The 19782-nt window shown below is 37.4% G+C and overlaps 1 protein-coding gene across 4 annotated transcripts in view; it reads left to right on the top strand.

The window, feature by feature from the left end:
* The window catches only part of ARNT (aryl hydrocarbon receptor nuclear translocator), a 104074-nt gene that overhangs the window by 57638 nt on the left and 26654 nt on the right, over positions 1–19782 (top strand). For all 4 annotated transcript variants that reach the window (XM_036905231.2, XM_036905229.2, XM_036905232.2 and 1 more), the window contains exons 2-4: positions 2770–2881; positions 5531–5575; positions 19536–19580. In XM_036905231.2, coding sequence (XP_036761126.1) covers positions 2770–2881; positions 5531–5575; positions 19536–19580 — 202 coding nt within the window. The remainder of the gene's footprint in view (positions 1–2769; positions 2882–5530; positions 5576–19535; positions 19581–19782) is intronic.

Here is a 19782-nt window from a genome sequence, read left to right as displayed (position 1 = left end):
ACAATAAATGCTGGCGAGGATGCGAAGAAAGGAGACCCCTCCTACACTGCGGTGGGAATGTAAACTAGTTCAAGTGTTGTGGAAAGCAATGGAGGTTTCTCAAAAAACTAAAAATAGAAATACCATTTGACCCAGGAATTACACTCCTAGGAATTTACCCAAAGAAAACAAGATCCCAGATTCACAGACATATGCACTGTTTACGTAGCCAAGATATGGAAGCAACCTAAGTGTCCATCAGTAGACGAATGGATAAAGAAGAGGTGGTACATATACACAATGGAATATTATTCAGCAATAAGAAGAAAACAAATCCTACCATTTGCAATAACCTGGATGGAGCTAGAGGGTATTATGCTCAGTGAAGTAAGCCAGGCAGAGAAAGTATCAAATGATTTCACTCATCTGTGGAGTATAACAACAAAGCAAAAACTGAAGGAATAAAACAGCAGCAGACTCAACAGACTCCAAGAAGGGACTAGAAGTTACCAAAGGGAAAGGTGGGGGAGGTTGGGTGGGGAAGGAGGGAGAATGGGATTAAGGAGCATTATGATTAGCATACATAATATAGGGGGGTCACAGGGAAAACAGTATATAGCACAGAGAAGACAAGTAGTGACTCTGTAGCATCTTACTTAGCTGATGGCCAGTGACTTCAATGGGGTGTGGCAGGGGGACTCGATAATATGGGTGAATGTTGTAACCACAATGTTGCTCATGTGAAACCTTCATAAGACTGTATATCAATGATATGTTAATAAAGAAAATATTTTTTATATATGTACAAAAGCAAAGTAATGGGGAAAAAAGGACTTTCCTATTTGATAATCAAAATGTATTATAAAGCTGTTGTAATCAAAAGTGTACAGTATTGACACAGGAGCAGGAAAGTATATTAATACAGAATAAAAGCATAGAAAGAGATCCACTATCTGTAGACACTTAAAGTGTAATAAAGGAGTCACTTCAGAGAAAGGGTGGAAAGGGTGGTGTTCAGCAAATAATACTAGAATAATTTGCTATCCATTTGGAAGAAAATAATTTAGAATCCTGCTTTATGCCACGTAAGTATAAGGCAATAAGTTCCAGGTGGACTAAAAAAATCTACATGTGAAAATAACTATTATAAGAAAATATGGAAATAATCTGGAAGTTGGGGAGATTTCCTAAGCAAGACAGAAATCTAGTTAATTGCTTAGGAAAATGTTGATAAATTTAACAACATGAAAATGCAAAATATTGTATAATTAAAGACAAATAAAGGGGGTGAGAAAATATTTGTAATACATAATAGACAAAGATCTTAATATCAGTATTAATACTGATAGAGCCTACAAATTCATTAGAAAAAGACATGATGTTTAGCATAAAAATATTGAAGATATGAAGAGCCAACTAATTGATTTCAGGTGGCTAATAAATATAAAAAGAAATAATACAAGTTAAACAAATAATATATCATTTATACCTGTCAGATTTGTAAAATTAAAAACAATATCCAGTGCCACTGAGGGACATAGATATTCTCATCTCCTGTTAGTGGGAGCATAAATTGTAGCAGCCTTTTTGGAACCTAATTTAGCAGTATCCATCACAATTTTAAACAGTTGTATGCTTGAACTCAGTGAATATATTTTTTTTTATTAAGGTATCATTGATATACACTCTTACAAAGGTTTCACGAGAAAAACAATGTGGTTAATACATTCACCCTTATTATCGAGTCCACCCCATACCCCACTGCAGTCACTGTCCATCAGTGTAGTAAGATGCCATAGAGTCCCTACTTGTCTTCTCTGTGCTACACTGTCTTCCCCGTGACCCCCCACACATATATGTACTAATCATGATACCCCACAATCCCCTTCTCCCTCCCTCCCTCCCACTCCTCCCCTTTGATAACTGCTAGTCCCTTCTGGGGGCCTCAGTGAATTTTATCTTTAGGAATCTATCCTAAATAGCAAGAGAGAATTTAAGTGTCTATGTAAGTGATCTTGGAGCATTATTTATGATAATAAAAAAGAAAAGTAAAAAGCTTATAATAATAAAAATAGTAAACAGAAACAATTTAAATACTAATTGGGGAATGGTTGAATAAAATATATGATGTGTAGATATCCATGATGTATATATTTAAATGACAAAAGCAAGTTGTAGATCAAGATTCCATTTTTTATTAAGAAAAAATTTGCCTGTTTTTTCTTTGAGAGATGTATGTAATCTGAGGGAAAAATACAAGATAAGGTGAGCTCAGCTGTTAACCATGGTTACTTCTGAGGGGTGAGATTGAATTGGAAGGAGAGGGGAGGGGACTAGGGGGCAGAAAAGGGAGCCATAACAAGGAACTTACTCTGTATCAATTTTTTTGAATATTGGAAATTAGGTGATTTTTATTTTTTGCCTTTTCTGTGTTTTCCAAATAAATAAAAGGAGCTCATTTACATGCATTTGTTGTATGAGTGAAATATATAAAGCAATTTTTTGTGTGCTTAAATTCATATTATGTCACTATTAGAAGTTTTTAAAAAGTGCATTCTTCAGAATATAGTACTCCCTCTTCTGAACTCTCTGAAGTGGGGGGAACTGAAGTAACAGGGAAATCTTTCACTGGTGTAAAATTCAAGAGGAACAATCTGCTTATGAGCATCTGGGTTTTCTGGGAAGCTACTGAGATTTTATCCATTGCTTAATTTAGCCTTTCTTCTAGCCACTTGATGATGATAAACAAGGACCATCTTTTAAAAATGTATTTCCATTTTTTTCTAACAGAAAGGACATCAGATGTACCATCCCTGGGGCCAGCCATTGTCTCTGGAAACCCTGGGCCTGGAATTCAAGGTGGAGGAGTCATGGTCCAGAGGGCTCTTAAGCGACGACCAGGGTAAGTCTGGGTGGATGACTCGCCTGTAAACCAGCCTGATTTAGTTAGTTGCTGAGCCCCCTTGGCTGTTCCTCTCCGTCTCACTTCAGCTGATTACTTACATCATACTACTGTCAGATAACTCTTTTTAGAATTTTTTTAAAATATAGAATTGATGTTTTTATCTAAGTTTCTTATAAATAGTATTTTTTTAAAACCAAAAATCTTTGCAAGGTAAAAGATTATGGCTAAGCCCAGAGATTTTACTCTTGCTGAGAAAACCTCACTGTTTTCATGAAGTTTAGTGTCTGCATTTTCCAATCTTTTTGGTTGGCTTTTTACTTTTCTGAATTTGGAGAATGGTGAACTCTAGAATATTTCTCCTCTAAGTGATTGATATGTTGCTTGGTTTGGAATGCAGAGTCCATTCAGTTCTAAAAGTATTAAATGCCTTGTTAGTGCAAGGCTGATTGCTAGTAAAATACAAAGATAAATAAGACACAATTCTTGTCTTTTAGTTGTTTATCTGACAGGGATAATCATTACACACATTAATTTAGTACATGACAGAATATGCCAAATGACTAAGAAAGGAGCAAGTACAGTGCTGTGTGTTTCAGTGTATGGAAACCATAATTGGTTGATAAAGATTGGGAAAGGCTTAGAAAGGCCTGGAAGAGTGGATAATATTTTATCCATTTTTTGGTATTAAATTTCCCTTTTTTCTCTTTCAAAATGATGTAGTTAATATTATAGCTCATCTTTAAATTTCATCCCACCAGTAGTAATGCAAGAGTGAACCCTGGGTAAAAGTGGTAACATGAGGAACATACTAAGACTTGCTATGTCTTTAAAGAGTTTTACACATTTTAACTCATTTACTGAGGAATAGGGTGAATAAATAACTTACCCAAGGTTCTACAGCTAGTAAGTGGAAGATCTGTATGAACCTTGGGAGGTTAACTTTAGAGTGTATTCTCTTAAACACAGTTTTACAGTTATATATATAATAGCAAACAATTAGAAGCAATTCAAATTCAAAATTACAGGATAGGTTGAATAAGTTACAGTACGGCTATTAGAAGTGACAAATATGTATCAGTACAGAGAAATGTTCATAATAATGAGAGAAAAGGTTACAGTATATGTATATTCTATTATATCAGAAAAAATGTGTGATGTGTACATAGCAAAAAAACTGAAAGGATGCTCATTAAATTTCTAGGTGATGGGATTATAGGAGACTAATTAAAAAAAATTATTTCCAGATTTTCTGAAATGAATGTGTATTATTGGTAATCAGGAATGTATACACTTTAAAAGAGGTAACACACTTTCTCTTAAAGAAAGATTGGAAAAGATAGAAAGTTAAAAAGAATAAAATAGCAATAACCCTACTTACCCAAAGTTATTTCTTATCAGTTTTTTAGAGTAATTCCTTCATTCTTTATTATATATGTAGGTCTTTTTTCATAGTTATAAATATATAATTATATAGTTTACATTGCCTGGTCTTTTCATCTAAATATATATATTGACTTTTTTTTTCATGTTGTTACATATTCTGTATAAATTTCAATAGTTACATAAAAGAATATATTTAATTCCTATTTGGGAACATTTATGTCATTTTGAAGATTTTACTGTTATATGTAATACTCAGTGAACATCTTTGTATATAAATGTTTTCTCTTTTGAATTGTTTCTTTAGGACAGATTCTTAGAAATGGAGTTATTGGGTAAAAGCAGGTAGATTTTGACAGGTGATCAGAGGCTGCAGGGAGGAAGAAGAATGAACACTTTCAGGACTGATGTTGTATACTTTATATCTAACCTATCTAGAGGCCCATAATACCAGGTTATTGCACTGGTAGAGATACCAAGAATGATCACAGGATGGTAACATGAGTAATGTTTAGTTTAATAGAATAGAATTAAATTAATAATTGAGGAGATTAATAGGAGATTGGCCTACATTGTTATTTAAATCTTCCTTAATCCCCTGAAATGAAAGTCACCTCTGTTTTCACTATACATCTATAGCATATTGATTGTGCTCCTTTCATGGCACTCTCCCACTCTCATTTGTTTTATATTTGTATCTGTCTAGGCAAAGACTCCCTTGAGGACAAATTCTTGTTTTCACCTCATCTAGCACAGTATCTTGAAGATAACATATATTATGCGCTTATTATAGATCAATGATGGAAAGAAGCATTGTTTAACAACAACCTTTTGAGGTCTTAAATCACTCCTTTATATAACATCACTGTTTTGAAAGATGTTTCAGGAAGCTGGTAATATTGTAGAACAGGCTGTAGAAATGAAAATTGAACCAGAGTTATTCATATTAATTTTTTCTTGTCCTTCTTGAGTGGATTCCTGCTCCTTGTTGAGAGATTATTCTCTGATGTAAAATTTTGGCAAATAAGGATTGCTACCCTAGGAAAATGTAAGGTAGCCATAGTTACGCTTTTGATTGCCCAGTTTCTTTGCCTAGTTTAGTACAGTGAGAAAGAGGTAATGTATCTTTCTTTGACTTCTGTCTACTTCCTCTTTCCTTCTTTTATTTGGGTGTGTCTTCAGGTAGCTTGTGGATTGAGAATTTTTAATTTCTTCATGTTCTATATCATCAGTAGGCTTACAGTATTTATTGTTGGCTTTCCCCAGATTGGATTTTGATGATGATGGAGAAGGGAACAGTAAATTTTTGAGGTAAGATTTTGAAAATTTTTTCTAGATTTCTGATATTAATAATTAGGTCATGTAATGTTTTCATCCTTAAGCCTAAGGAGAGTGCTCTGTCCTAAAACTGAATTTTCCTGTTATATTATGTCTCATAAAAATTTCAAGCATTCTGCTAATAGCTCCAGAAAAAGGATCTCAGGGAGGAGAGGGCAGAGAATTTATAAGACCTTCTGTATCAGTTATCCACTGCTGTGTGGCTTAAAAACTATAACTTACTATTTCTCACAATTCTGTGTATTAGCAGGGTGGTAATTCTGCTGATCTTGCCTATTAGTCACTCATAAGACTGCATTCATATGGTCAGTTAGGAACTGGAATCAGCTAACATGGCTGGGTATCTCTTTCTTTTGGTCTTTTATCTTTTTTTTTTTTTTTTTTTTTTTTGGTTGACAAGTCTTTTTTTTTTTTTTTTTTTTAAATAATTATTTTTTATTGAAGGGTAGTTGACACACAGTATTACATTACATGAGTTTCAAGTGTACAACACAGTGGTAGAACATTTATATACATAATTCTAGGTTCCAGCTATCACCCTACCAGGCTGTTACAATATCTTGACTATATTCCTTATGCTATACATTACATCCCGGTTACTAATTTATTTTACCATTGGAAGTCTGTCCTTTTTTTTTTTTTTTTTTTTTTTGTGAGGGCATCTCTCATATTTATTGATCAAATGGTTGTTAACGACAATAAAATTCTGTATAGGGGAGTCAATGCTCAATGCACAATCATTAATCCACCCCAAGCCTAATTTTCGTCAGTCTCCAATCTTCTGAGGCATAACAAACAAGTTTTTACATGTAGAACAAATTCTTACATAATGAATAAGTTACATAGTGAACAGTACAAGGGCAGTCATCACAGAAACTTTCGGTTTTGCTCATGCATTATGAACTATAAACAGTCAGTTCAAATATGAATATTCATTTGGTTTTTATACTTGATTTATATGTGGATACCACATTTCTCTCTTTATTATTATTATTTTTAATAAAATGCTGAAGTGGTAGGTAGATACAAGATAGAGGTAGAAAACATAGTTTAGTGTTGTAAGAGAGCACATGTAGATGATCAGGTGTGTGCCTGTAGACTATGCGTTAATCCAAGCTAGACCAGGGCAATAAAACATCCACGTATGCAGAAGATTTCTCTCAGAACGGGGGGGTGAGGTTCTAAGCCTCACCTCTGTTGATCCCCAATTTCTCACCTGATGGCCCCCCTGCGACTGTGCCTGTCTTAGGTTGTTCCTCCCTTGAGGAATCTTACCCGTCTCTGGCTAACCAGTCATCTTCTGGGGCCATACAGGGAAATGTGAAGTTGGTAAGTGAGAGAGAAGCCTTATTGTTTGAAAAAGTTAGCTTTTTACTTCTTTGCATATTTATGCCCTGTGGCTTCTATGCCCAGCATTTGTCTTGAGGTATCTTTACCACTTGGAAGAATTATGATACTCGGTAAATTTGATATGAGGCACGAATTCTATTTAAGGGTTGTAATTAGGAAGGAAGAAGAAAAGCTATAGAGGTAGCAGGCGGAAGAAAACATGGGAAGATTGATTATTTCTTTGATATATCTTCTTGTAGAGTAACTTCAGCATGTATAGGTTTTAAGCTACTACTTAAATTGCACACACACATTAACATAATAGGAGTATAGTTACATAACCAAAGCATATCTGTAATTATCAGCCATCTCCAGTGAAACCAAGAAAACCAGTTAGGCACCTTAGGCATTTGTGAAAACTTATCTATGATATGGTGGATATTGTCCAACTGAACTTGAACAGTCTGAGAGAAATCAGACAAATTAAAACAACCCATTCCTGGGGACTGTTCACATGCCATATGTTCTTTTAACAGTAAATAGTTTGTAGTTGTAAGACTTTGGAGCGCTACAATTTGCACTTCTCCAAATTCTTGGTTGAGTTCCAACAGTATAGATCCAGTCCAATTTTGTTGTTTTACTGTATGCACAGGCCAGCTTAGATATCTCCTTCCTCATTCCAATGGCAAGTCCAGGAACTGGTGGGATGAGTGCATCTACAGCTGTAGCAGTGTGTGGATCTTTGTTGGGGTTTTTTGATGATCATCTTCTGGCATAAGTCTTCCAGAGAGTGCAGATGTTGGAAGTTCTTTTTCATATCGTATCTTAGTTCATTTTCGGGGTAGCCCAATTAGGCTTTGATCCTCTGTATAAACACAAACAGACCCTTTGCCTACACTTTTATATGCCCTTTATACCCTTGTGTAGAACTCGTTGGAGGTTACCACACAGGAACTGCCCTTTTTTTTTTTTTTTTTTTTTGCTATCACTAATCTACACTTACATGACGAATATTATGTTTACTAGGCTCTCCCTTATACCAGGTCTCCCCTATAAACCCCTTTACAGTCACTGTCCATCAGCATAGCAAAATGTTGTAGAATCACTACTTGCCTTCTCTGTGTTGTACAGCCCTCCCTTTTCTCCTACTCCCCCCATGCATGTTAATCTTAATACCCCCCTACTTCTCCCCCCCTTATCCCTCCCTACCCACCCATCCTCCCCAGTCCCTTTCCCTTTGGTACCTGTTAGTCCATTCTTGAGTTCTGTGATTCTGCTGCTGTTTTGTTCCTTCAGTTTTTCCTTTGTTCTTATATTCCACAGATAAGTGAAATCATTTGGTATTTCTCTTTCTCCGCTTGGCTTGTTTCACTGAGCATAATACCCTCCAGCTCCATCCATGTTGCTGCAAATGATTGGCTTTGCCCTTTTCTTATGGCTGAGTAGTATTCCATTGTGTATATGTACCACATCTTCTTTATCCATTCATCTATTGATGGACATTTAGGTTGCTTCCAATTCTTGGCTATTGTAAATAGTGCTGCAATAAACATAGGGGTGCATCTGTCTTTCTCAAACTTGATTGCTGCGTTCTTAGGGTAAATTCCTAGGAGTGCAATTCCTGGGTCAAATGGTAAGTCTGTTTTGAGCATTTTGATGTACCTCCATACTGCTTTCCACAATGGTTGAACTAACTTACATTCCCACCAGCAGTGTAGGAGGGTTCCCCTTTCTCCACAGCCTCGCCAACATTTGTTGTTGTTTGTCTTTTGGATGGCAGCCATCCTTACTGGTGTGAGGTGATACCTCATTGTAGTTTTAATTTGCATTTCTCTGATAATTAGCGATGTGGAGCATCTTTTCATGTGTCTGTTGGCCATCTGTATTTCTTTTTTGGAGAACTGTCTGTTCAGTTCCTCTGCCCATTTTTTAATTGGGTTATTTGTTTTTTGTTTGTTGAGGCGTGAGAGCTCCTTATATATTCTGGACGTCAAGCCTTTATCGGATGTGTCATTTTCAAATATATTCTCCCATACTGTAGAGATCCTTCTTGTTCTATTGATGGTGTCTTTTGCTGTACAGAAGCTTTTCAGCTTAATATAGTCCCACTTACTCATTTTTGCTGTTGTTTTCCTTGCCCGGGGAGATCTGTTCAAGAAGAGGTCACTCATGTTTATGTCTAAGAGGTTTTTGCCTATGTTTTCTTCCAAGAGTTTAATGGTTTCATGGCTTACATTCAGGTCTTTGATCCATTTTGAGTTTACTTTTGTATATGGGGTTAGACAATGGTCCAGTTTCATTCTCCTACATGTAGCTGTCCAGTTTTGCCAGCACCACCTGTTGAAGAGACTGTCATTTCGCCATTGTATGTCCATGGCTCCTTTATCAAATATTAATTGACCATATATGTCTGGGTTAATGTCTGGATTCTCTAGTCTGTTCCATTGGTCTGTGGCTCTGCTCTTGTGCCAGTACCAAATTGTCTTGATTACTATGGCTTTATAGTAGAGCTTGAAGTTGGGGAGTGAGATCCCCCCTACTTTATTATTCTTTCTCAGGATTGCTTTGGCTATTCGGGGTCTTTGGTGTTTCCATATGAATTTTTGAATGATTTGTTCCAGTTCATTGAAGAATGTTGCTGGTAGTTTCATAGGGATTGCATCAAATGTGTATATTGCTTTGGGCAGGATGGCCATTTTGATGATATAAATTCTTCCTAGCCACGAGCATGGGATGAGTTTCCATCTGTTAGTGTCCCCTTTAATTTCTCTTAAGAGTGACTTGTAGTTTTCAGAGTATAAGTCTTTCACTTCTTTGGTTAGGTTTATTCCTAGGTATTTTATTTTTTTTGATGCAATTGTGAATGGAGTTGTTTTCCTGATTTCTCTTTCTGTTGGTTCATTGTTAGTATATAGGAAAGCCACAGATTTCTGTGTGTTCATTTTGTATCCTGCAACTTTGCTGTATTCCGATATCAGTTCTAGTAGTTTTGGGGTGGAGTCTTTAGGGTTTTTTATGTACAGTATCATGTCATCTGCAAATAGTGACAGTTTAACTTCTTCTTTACCAATCTGGATTCCTTGTATTTCTTTATTTTGTCTGATTGCCGTGGCTAGGACCTCCAGTACTATGTTAAATAGCAGTGGGGAGAGTGGGCATCCCTGTCTAGTTCCCGATCTCAGAGGAAATGCTTTCAGCTTCTCGCTGTTCAATATAATGTTGGCTGTGGGTTTATCATAGATGGCCTTTATTATGTTGAGGTACTTGCCCTCTATTCCCATTTTGCTGAGAGTTTTTAACATGAATGGATGTTGAACTTTGTCAAATGCTTTTTCAGCATCTATGGAGATGATCATGTGGTTTTTGTCTTTCTTTTTGTTGATGTGGTGGATGATGTTGATGGACTTTCGAATGTTGTACCATCCTTGCATCCCTGGAATGAATCCCACTTGGTCATGGTGTATGATCCTTTTGATGTATTTTTGAATTCGGTTTGCTAATATTTTGTTGAGTATTTTTGCATCTACGTTCATCAGGGATATTGGTCTGTAGTTTTCTTTTTTGGTGGGGTCTTTGCCTGGTTTTGGTATTAGGGTGATGTTAGCTTCATAGAATGAGTTTGGGAGTATCCCCTCCTCCTCTATTTTTTGGAAAACTTTAAGGAGAATGGGTATTATGTCTTCCCTGTATGTCTGATAAAATTCCGAGGTAAATCCATCTGGCCCGGGGGTTTTGTTCTTTGGTAGTTTTTTGATTAACGCTTCAATTTCGTTGCTGGTAATTGGTCTGTTTAGATTTTCTGTTTCTTCCTGGGTCAATCTTGGAAGGTTATATTTTTCTAGGAAGTTGTCCATTTCTCCTAGGTTTCCCAGCTTGTTAGCATATAGGTTTTCATAGTATTCTCCAATAATTCTTTGCATTTCCGTGGGGTCCGTCGTGATTTTTCCTGTCTCGTTTCTGATACTGTTGATTTGTGTTGACTCTCTTTTCTTCTTAATAAGTCTGGCTAGAGGCTTATCGATTTTGTTTATTTTCTCGAAGAACCAGCTCTTGGTTTCATTGATTTTTGCTATTGTTTTATTCTTCTCAATTTTATTTATTTCTTCTCTGATCTTTATTATGTCCCTCCTTCTGCTGACCTTAGGCCTCATCTGTTCTTCTTTTTCCAATTTCGATAATTGTGTCATTAGACCATTCATTTGGGATTGCTCTTCCTTTTTTAAATATGCTTGGATTGCTATATACTTTCCTCTTAAGACTGCTTTTGCTGTGTCCCACAGAAGTTGGGGCTTAGTGTTGTTGTTGTCATTTGTTTCCATATATTGCTGGATCTCCATTTTGATTTGGTCATTGATCCATTGATTATTTAGGAGCGTGTTGTTAAGCCTCCATGTGTTTGTGAGCCTCTTTGCTTTCTTTGTACAGTTTATTTCTAGTTTTATGCCTTTGTGGTCTGAAAAGTTGGTTGGTAGGATTTCAATCTTTTGGAATTTTCTGAGGCTCTTTTTGTGGCCTAGTATGTGGTCTATTCTGGAGAATGTTCCATGTGCACTTGAGAAGAATGTATATCCCGCTGCTTTTGGATGTAGAGTTCTATAGATGTCTATTAGGTCCATCTGCTCTACTGTGTTGTTCAGTGCTTCCGTGTCCTTACTTATTTTCTGCCCAGTGGATCTCTCCTTTGGGGTGAGTGGTGTGTTGAAGTCTCCTAGAATGAATGCATTGCAGTCTATATCCCCCTTTAGTTCTGTTAGTATTTGTTTCACATATGCTGGTGCTCCTGTGTTGGGTGCATATATATTTAGAATGGTTATATCCTCTTGTTTGACTGAGCCCTTTATCATTATGTAGTGTCCTTCTTTATCTCTTGTTACTTTCTTTGTTTTGAAGTCTATTTTGTCTGATATTAGTACTGCAACCCCTGCTTTCTTCTCACTGTTGTTTGCTTGAAATATGTTTTTCCATCCCTTGACTTTTAGTCTGTACATGTCTTTGGGTTTGAGGTGAGTTTCTTGTAAGCAGCATATAGATGGGTCTTGCTTTTTTATCCATTCTGTTACTCTGTGTCTTTTGATTGGTGCATTCAACCCATTAACATTTAGGGTGACTATTGAAAGATATGTACTTATTGCCATTGCAGGCTTTAAATTCGTGGTTACCAAAGGTTCAAGGTTAGCCTCTTTAGTATCTTACTGCCTAACTTAGCTCGCTTATTGAGCTGTTATATACACTACCTGGAGATTCTTTTCTTCTCTCCCTTCTTGTTCCTCCTCCTCGATTCTTCATATGTTGGGTGTTTTGAGCTGTGCTCCTTCTAGGAGTGCTCCCATCTAGAGCAGTCCCTGTAAGATGTTCTGTAGAGGTGGTTTGTGGAAAGCAAATTCCCTCAGCTTTTGTTTGTCTGGGAATTGTTTAATCCCACCGTCATATTTGAATGATAGTCGTGCTGGATACAGTATCCTTGGTTCAAGGCCCTTCTGTTTCATTGTATTAAATATATCATGCCATTCTCTTCTGGCCTGTAGGGTTTCTGTTGAGAAATCTGACGTTAGCCTGATGGGTTTCCCTTTATAGGTGACCTTTTTCTCTCTAGCTGCCTTTAACACTCTTTCCTTGTCCTTGATCTTTGCCATTTTAATTATTATGTGTCTTGGTGTTGCCCTTCTTGGATCCTTTCTGTTGGGGGTTCTGTGTATTTCCGTGGTCTGTTCGATTACTTCCTCCCCCAGTGTGGGGAAGTTTTCAGCAATTATTTCTTGTAAGATACTTTCCATCTCTTTTCCTCTCTCTTCTTCTTCTGGGACCCCTATAATACAGATATTGTTCCTTTTAGATTGGTCACACAGTTCTCTTAATATTGTTTCATTCCTGGAGATCCTTTTGTCTCTCTCTATGTCAGCTTCTATGCGTTCCTGTTCTCTGATTTCAATTCCATCAATGGCCTCTTGCATTCTATCCATTCTGCTTATAAACCCTTCCAGAGTTTGTTTCATTTCTGCGATCTCCTTTCTGGCATCTGTGATCTCTTTCCGGACTTCATCCCATTTTTCTTGCGTATTTCTCTGCATCTCTGTCAGCATGTTTATGATTCTTATTTTGAAATATTTGTCAGGAAGACTGGTTAGGTCTGTCTCCTTCTCTGGTGTTGTCTCTGTGATCTTTGTCTGCCTGTAGCTTTGCCTTTTCATGGTGATAGGAATAGTCTGCAGAGCTGGGACGAGTGACGGCTGGAAGGACTTCCTTTCTTGTTGGTTTGTGGCCCTCCTCTCCTGGGAGAACAGCGGCCTCTAGTGGCTTGTGCTGCGCAGCTGCGCGCAGACAGGGTTTCTGCTTCCTGCCCGGCTGCTATGGAGTTAATCTCTGCTGTTGCTGTGGGCGTGGCCTGGCTCGGGCAGCTACTCCAAAATGGTGGAGTCGCGTTGGAGCAGGAGCTGCTGGGAGGCTATTTATCTCCGTAAGGGGCCTCCCTGCTCCCTGCAGCCCAGGGGTTAGGGTGCCCAGAGATCCCAGATTCCCTACCTCTGGATTAAGTGACCTGCCCTGCCCCTTTAAGACTTCCAAAAAGCACCCGCCAAAACAAAACAACGACCACAAAAAAAAACAAGAAAAAAAAATTTTTTTAATTAAAAAAAAAAAAAAATTTTTTTTTAATTAAAAAAAAAAATGGTGGTCGTTCGTTTTTCTTTATTCTCCGGTGCCAGCCTCAGGCCTCTGCTCACCGGTCTTTCTGCCCTGTTTCCCTAGTATTGGGGTCCCTGTCCTTTTAAGACTTCCAAAAAGCGCTCGCCAAAACAAAGCAGCAAAAAAGCAAAAAAAAAAAATGGTCGCGCGCTTTTCTTATGTCCTCTGTCGCCCAGCCTCCAGTGCCTGCTCACTGTTCTTGCTGTCCTGTTTTCCCAGTATCAAGCGCCCTGCACTCTGGCCCGGATGGCTGGGGCTGGGTGTTCGGCAGTCCTGGGCTCCGTCTCCCTCCCGCTCTGCCTGCTCTTCTCCCGCCGGGAGCTGGGGGGAGGGGCGCTCGGCTCCCGCGGGGCCAGGGCTTGTATCTTACCCCCTTCACGAGGCGCTGGGTTCTCTCAGGTGTGGATGTGGTCTGGATATTGTCCTGTGTCCTCTGGTCTTTATTCTAGGAAGGGTTGTCTTTGTTATATTTTCATAGATATATGTTGTTTTGGGAGGAGATTTCCGCTGCTCTACTCACGCCGCCATCTTCCGCCCCTCTGGTCTTTTATCTTTAAGGAGGCCAGACTGGGTTTCTTTATGTGGTGATGGCTGCAATCCAAAGGGCAAGTCCCAGTCTTAAGTGCTTATCAAGCCTCTCCTTTGTATTGACATTTGCAGATGTCCTGTTGGCCAAAGCAAGTCACATGTCCAAGTCCTGAGTCAGTGTGGGAGGGGGCTACACAGAGGGTGGATCTGTAAGGTGTAATGTGTTGGGGAGTCATTAATGTACTATTCTTTCATACCCCTTCATACCTGTTGACTTTTCCTATAGAGTAGGAATGGGCATTTTTATCCTGAGTAATGAATTTCTGGAACACTGAAAATGGACTTTTAAATATATTTTAAGTATATTTAAATATATTGGAGTTTTTTTTACAGGAGGGATATGTGTATTCTTGCTGAAAACCAATTATTTGGCTTTGTTTTTAAGTATGGAAAGCAATGAGAGTCAAAGAAAGGAAAATAACCTTGACTGCAACCTGTATTTTTTCTTTCCAAAGTTGAAACTATTACCTAGGTAGAATCTACATTGCAGAGTAACAAATACTTGAGAAATAAAGGAGCCTTATTTTTAAAAATTATTTTATTATGTGAATGCCCGATTTCATTTGTTTTATCAACTAAACTTTTGTAAGTAATAAAAATGTATTTTATTGCAAAATTTTTAAACAGTACAAAGTTATGTATAGTGAAAATACATCTTCCTTTCACTTAAGATCTTCAGGACCCTTCCCCTTAGACAACTACAGTTTCTGGTTTATTGAGTATCCTTCCAGAAATATTCAGTGCGTATATAGGTATATTTAAATGTTTATGTGTGCGTATACACACACTCATAATTTCCTCAGTTTTTGTTGTTACAAAGGATGTACATATTTAAGTTGCTTATCATTGTTTAGTTTAATAATGCTTCGTTCAGTCAGTGACATACTTTTATTTACTTCTTTTTTTCATAATGTTTAAAGTTAGGCTTGTATTTCTAGCTCCTGAACAGTTGAGGGACCATGCCAGATACCCTTGAAAATGACAGCTGTGGCTTGCCCACCATGAAGAGATAGTTGCAAATTATTGGAGCAAATAATTCTGCAAGAGAGCTCTTGAGACTTAATGAGTATCAATAAATGTGAAGGGGGAAGAGATTTCAATTTCTGGAAAGGGTAGACTTTTTAAACAGTTCTGTTGGGAAGTCCTCCAATTGGGAATCCTTAATTATAATGATAGGTACTACTAGTGGAACTGTGTTGTGCATATGAATGGGATACGGGTAACAACTAATTTTATTTATACCTATCAGCTCTAGCCCTGAGTAATTTCCTCCATTGCCACAAAATCTAGTACTCACAAACTATATACAAATCCATAAAAGTTCATTTGTCCTTTTTCCAGCCATAAAAAAAGACTGTCACAATTCATCCTATCAAGTGGATCATTATGCCCAAGAGAGGCATCACCAAATTTCTTTATTTAACTATCAGTACATTTTTTTTCTGAATAATTGGGTTTTTCCATTCTGGTCAATGAGTTGGAAGCCTTATTTGCATTCTGTCTGTGAATCAATACTAAATCTTGTTGGTGGATGCTACTTTGGACAGTTTTAATTTATTCTTTTCATTGCTTTGTCCAAACGTCATTGGTTATATACTCCAGACAACATTTATAAAGCAGTTTTTAGGAATATCAGGTATTTGAAACTCAAGGTACAATATCAATACTAGTATCTAGAATAGTGGATTTAATTGAGTACATGTACAAATCCACCTGGGGTCTTGATAAGATGAGGATCTATTTCAGTAGGGGCAGAAGGGCACAGGATCTGCTTTCTCACTAGATTCCTGGGAGCGGCTATTGCTTCTTTCTGCTGACCATGCTGAGTAGTAAGGATCTGGAAGACTCATTCTTGAGATTCAAAGTTAACGTGTAAATTATATGTCTTTTTTTTAGTTTGGGGCCCTTGTTTTCATTAGGAGTTTGTAGGGTCTCATTTGTAGCATATTTTGTGTCCTAGAAACAGATCGCTTGTCCATGAGCTGAAATTCTACTGTATGCCCATGTTTGTCATCATTCTACTTCTGCTTTCCAGTTATTTTCCAAAGCTTTAAAAATTCTGGGGGGCACATTAGTTGAGGATTTATAGTCTGTGAAGGAAGAGTATATAAATTCTGGCTCTAATTTAAAAACTAGTTAAACTGCAAATTTTGTGAGACTTGCCTATCTCCAAAAACCACTTTCTGCCTAAAGTTGATAAACCTTTGCTATGTGATAGCCTGTGTCAATGCAAGGAGGAAAATTTAGATCATCCACACAATAGAGTAGTGTTTTTAGAGTTGGGTTTTCCTACCTCAGTACATTCTTCTTTGTGGTTTCTGTAGTAGCAAACAGGATTTAGTAGCTTATTAAGTAGAAGTTGTTGGGATGAATGGATTGTGTTTCCTTGATCAAAGAGATAAAGTGCATAGTTCAAATCATAATTTAAAACTATCTTTAAAAACCTTCTGCACATTAAAGCAAACAAACAGTGAAAAGGTAACCCATGGAGTGGGAGAAAATATTTGCAGTTCATATGTCTGATGAGGGTTAATATCTATAATGTACGAAGAACTACAGCTCCATACCAAAAAACCCAATTAAAAGATGGGCAAAGACAAGAACAGAGCCACAGACCAGTGGAACAGAATAGAGACTCCAGACATTAACCCAAACATATATGGCCAATTAATATACGATAAAGGAGCCATGGACATACAGTGGGGAAATGACAGTCTCTTCAACACATGGTGCTGGCAAAACTGGACAGTTACATGTAAGAGAATGAAACTGGATCACTATCTAACCCCATACACAAAAGTAAACTCCAAATGGATCAAAGACCTGAATGGAAGTCATGAAACCATAAAACTCTTAGAAAAAAACATAGGCAAAAATCTCATGGACATAAACATGAGTGACTTCTTCATGAACATATCTCCCCAGGCAAGGGAAACAAAGGCAAAAATGAACAAGTGGGACTATATCAAGCTAAAAAGCTTTTGTAAAGCAAAGGACACCATCAATAGAACAAAAAGGTATCCTACAGTATGGGAGAACATATTCATAAATGACAGATCCGATAAAGGATTGACATCCAAAATATATAAAGAGCTCACACGCCTCAACAAACAAAAAGCAAATAATCCAATTAAAAAATGGGCAGAGGAGCTGAATAGACAGTTCTCTAAAGAAGAAATCCAGATGGCCAACAGGCACATGAAAAGATGCTCCACATCGCTAATCATCAGAGAAATGCAAATTAAAACCACAATGAGATATCACCTCACACCAGTAAGGATCACCATCATCGAAAAGACAAACAACAACAAATGTTGGCGAGGTTGTGGAGAAAGGGGAACCCTCCTACACTGCTGGTGGGAATGTAAACTAGTTCAACACTGTGGAAAGCAGTATGGAGGTTCCTCAGAATGCTCAAAATAGAAATACCATTTGACCCAGGAATTCCACTTCTAGGAATTTACCCTGAGAATGCAGCACTCCAGTTTGAAAAAGACAGATGCACCCCTATGTTTATCACTGCACTGTTTACAATAGCCAAGATATGGAAGCAACCTAAATGTTCATCAGTAGATGAATGGATAAAGAAGATGTGGTACATATACACAATGGAATATTACGCAGCAATAAGAAAAAAACAGATTCTACCATTCGCAACAACATGGATGGAGCTAGAGGGTATTATGCTCAGTGAAATAAGCCAAGCAGAGAAGGACAAGTACCAAATGATTTCACTCATCTGTGGAGTATAAGAACAAAGGAAAACTGAAGGAACAAAACAGCAGCAGAATCACAGAACCCAAGAATGGACTAATAGTCACCAAAGGGAAAAGGACTGGGGACAATAGGTGGGAAGGGAGGGATAAGGGCGGGGAAAAAGAAAGAGGGCATTACAATTAGCATGTATAGTGCATGGGGGCACAGGGAGGGCTGCGCAACACAGAGAAGACAAGTAGTGATTTTACAGCATCTTACTACACAGATGGACAGTGACTGTGAAGGGGTATGTGGGGGGGGACTTGGTGAAGAGGGGAACCTAGTAAACATAATGTTCTTTCTGTAATTGTAGATTAATGATACCAAAATAAATAAATAAGTAAGTAAGTAAATAGATAAATAAAAGATGGGCAAAGGACTTGATCAGACATTCTTCAAAGAAGATATGCAAATGAACAAAAAATATGAAGAGGTGTTTAGCATCAGTAATCGTTAGAGAAAAGCACATTGAAACTATAGTGAGGTGCTGTGGTTGAAACTATTATAAGTAGTTATACTATAATTGAAACTATTACAAGGTGCTGAAATATAGCATCTCATTCCTATTAGGATGACCACCATCAAAAAAAAAACAGAAAATAACAACCAGGAGGGGGAGAGTTGGAATTAATAGGCATTGTTGGTGGGAATGTGAAATGGTATAGTCTATATGGAAAACAGTATGAAGGTTCCTCCAAAAATTAAAAACAATTGCCATGTGATCCAGCAATACCACTTCTGGTTATATATCCAAAAAAATTGAAAGTAGGATCTTGGAGATATATTTGCACACCCATGCTTATTGCCCCATTTTTCATAATAACCAAGAGATGGAAGCAACCCAAATATTCATTGACAGATGATTACCTAAAGAAAATGTGGTATATATTTCCAGTGGAATATTATTCAGCTTTAATAAAGAAGGAAATCTAGTCACATGCTACAATGTGGATAAACCTTGAGGCTGTTATACTAAGTGAGATTAGCTGGTCACAAGAAGACAAACACTGTGTGATTCTACTTGTATGATATATCTAAAATGGTCAAAATTGGAGAGACAGAAAGCAGAATGATGGTTGCCAGGAGCCCCAGGGATAGAATTCGAGGATATGGAATGGGAAGAAGGTATTCAGTGTTTCAGTTTTGCATGATGAGAAAATTCTAAAGATCTGTTGCACAGCAATATGAATAGTTAGCTCTGCTGAACTGTACATTTAAAAATGGTTAAGTTAGTGAATTTTATGTTAATGTGGTTTTCTGTAATTAAAACCAAAACCAACAACAGGACTATTCCTAACCTCAAGAGTGGTGCTGACCAGGACAGTCAGCTGTGCCTCCGTGAGATTATCATCTTTTTTTGGAGTGTCTGATAAAAGTAAAGGAGACATCAGAAACCTGATAAATAATTGTCATGGGTTTTAAGTTCTGTGGGATGCTGTTGTCTCTCTTGCTTTGTGATGTTTTTCCATTGGCTTTTTTTCTGTTGAATATTTTTACCTCTTTTTAAAAGTTTTCATTTCAGAGTGTGATGTATATAACAAGTGAAATGCTTAGGACTAATCCTTTTTATCTCCTTCAGGTGTGATGATGACCAGATGTCTAATGATAAGGAGCGGTTTGCCAGGTAATATAATAGAGCATCTTGGTCCATGTTGTGGGACCAGACAGTTCAAGCATACTGAGTTTTAATTTTATCTCAGAATTGATTCCTCTGTCCAGTCTCTTTCTTATTCTGAAAGCTGTTGAAACTTGGCATGATAATTATTACTTATGTTCCAGTAACTTGACTTCAAACTGTGGCTTCAAACTAATGGTATCTTGTACAT

This window comes from Manis pentadactyla, chromosome 4, assembly GCF_030020395.1.
Source record: "Manis pentadactyla isolate mManPen7 chromosome 4, mManPen7.hap1, whole genome shotgun sequence".
Lineage (NCBI taxonomy): Eukaryota > Metazoa > Chordata > Mammalia > Pholidota > Manidae > Manis > Manis pentadactyla.
The sequence above is the reverse complement of the archived record's forward strand: the minus strand, read 5'-3'. Positions and strand labels throughout refer to the sequence as shown.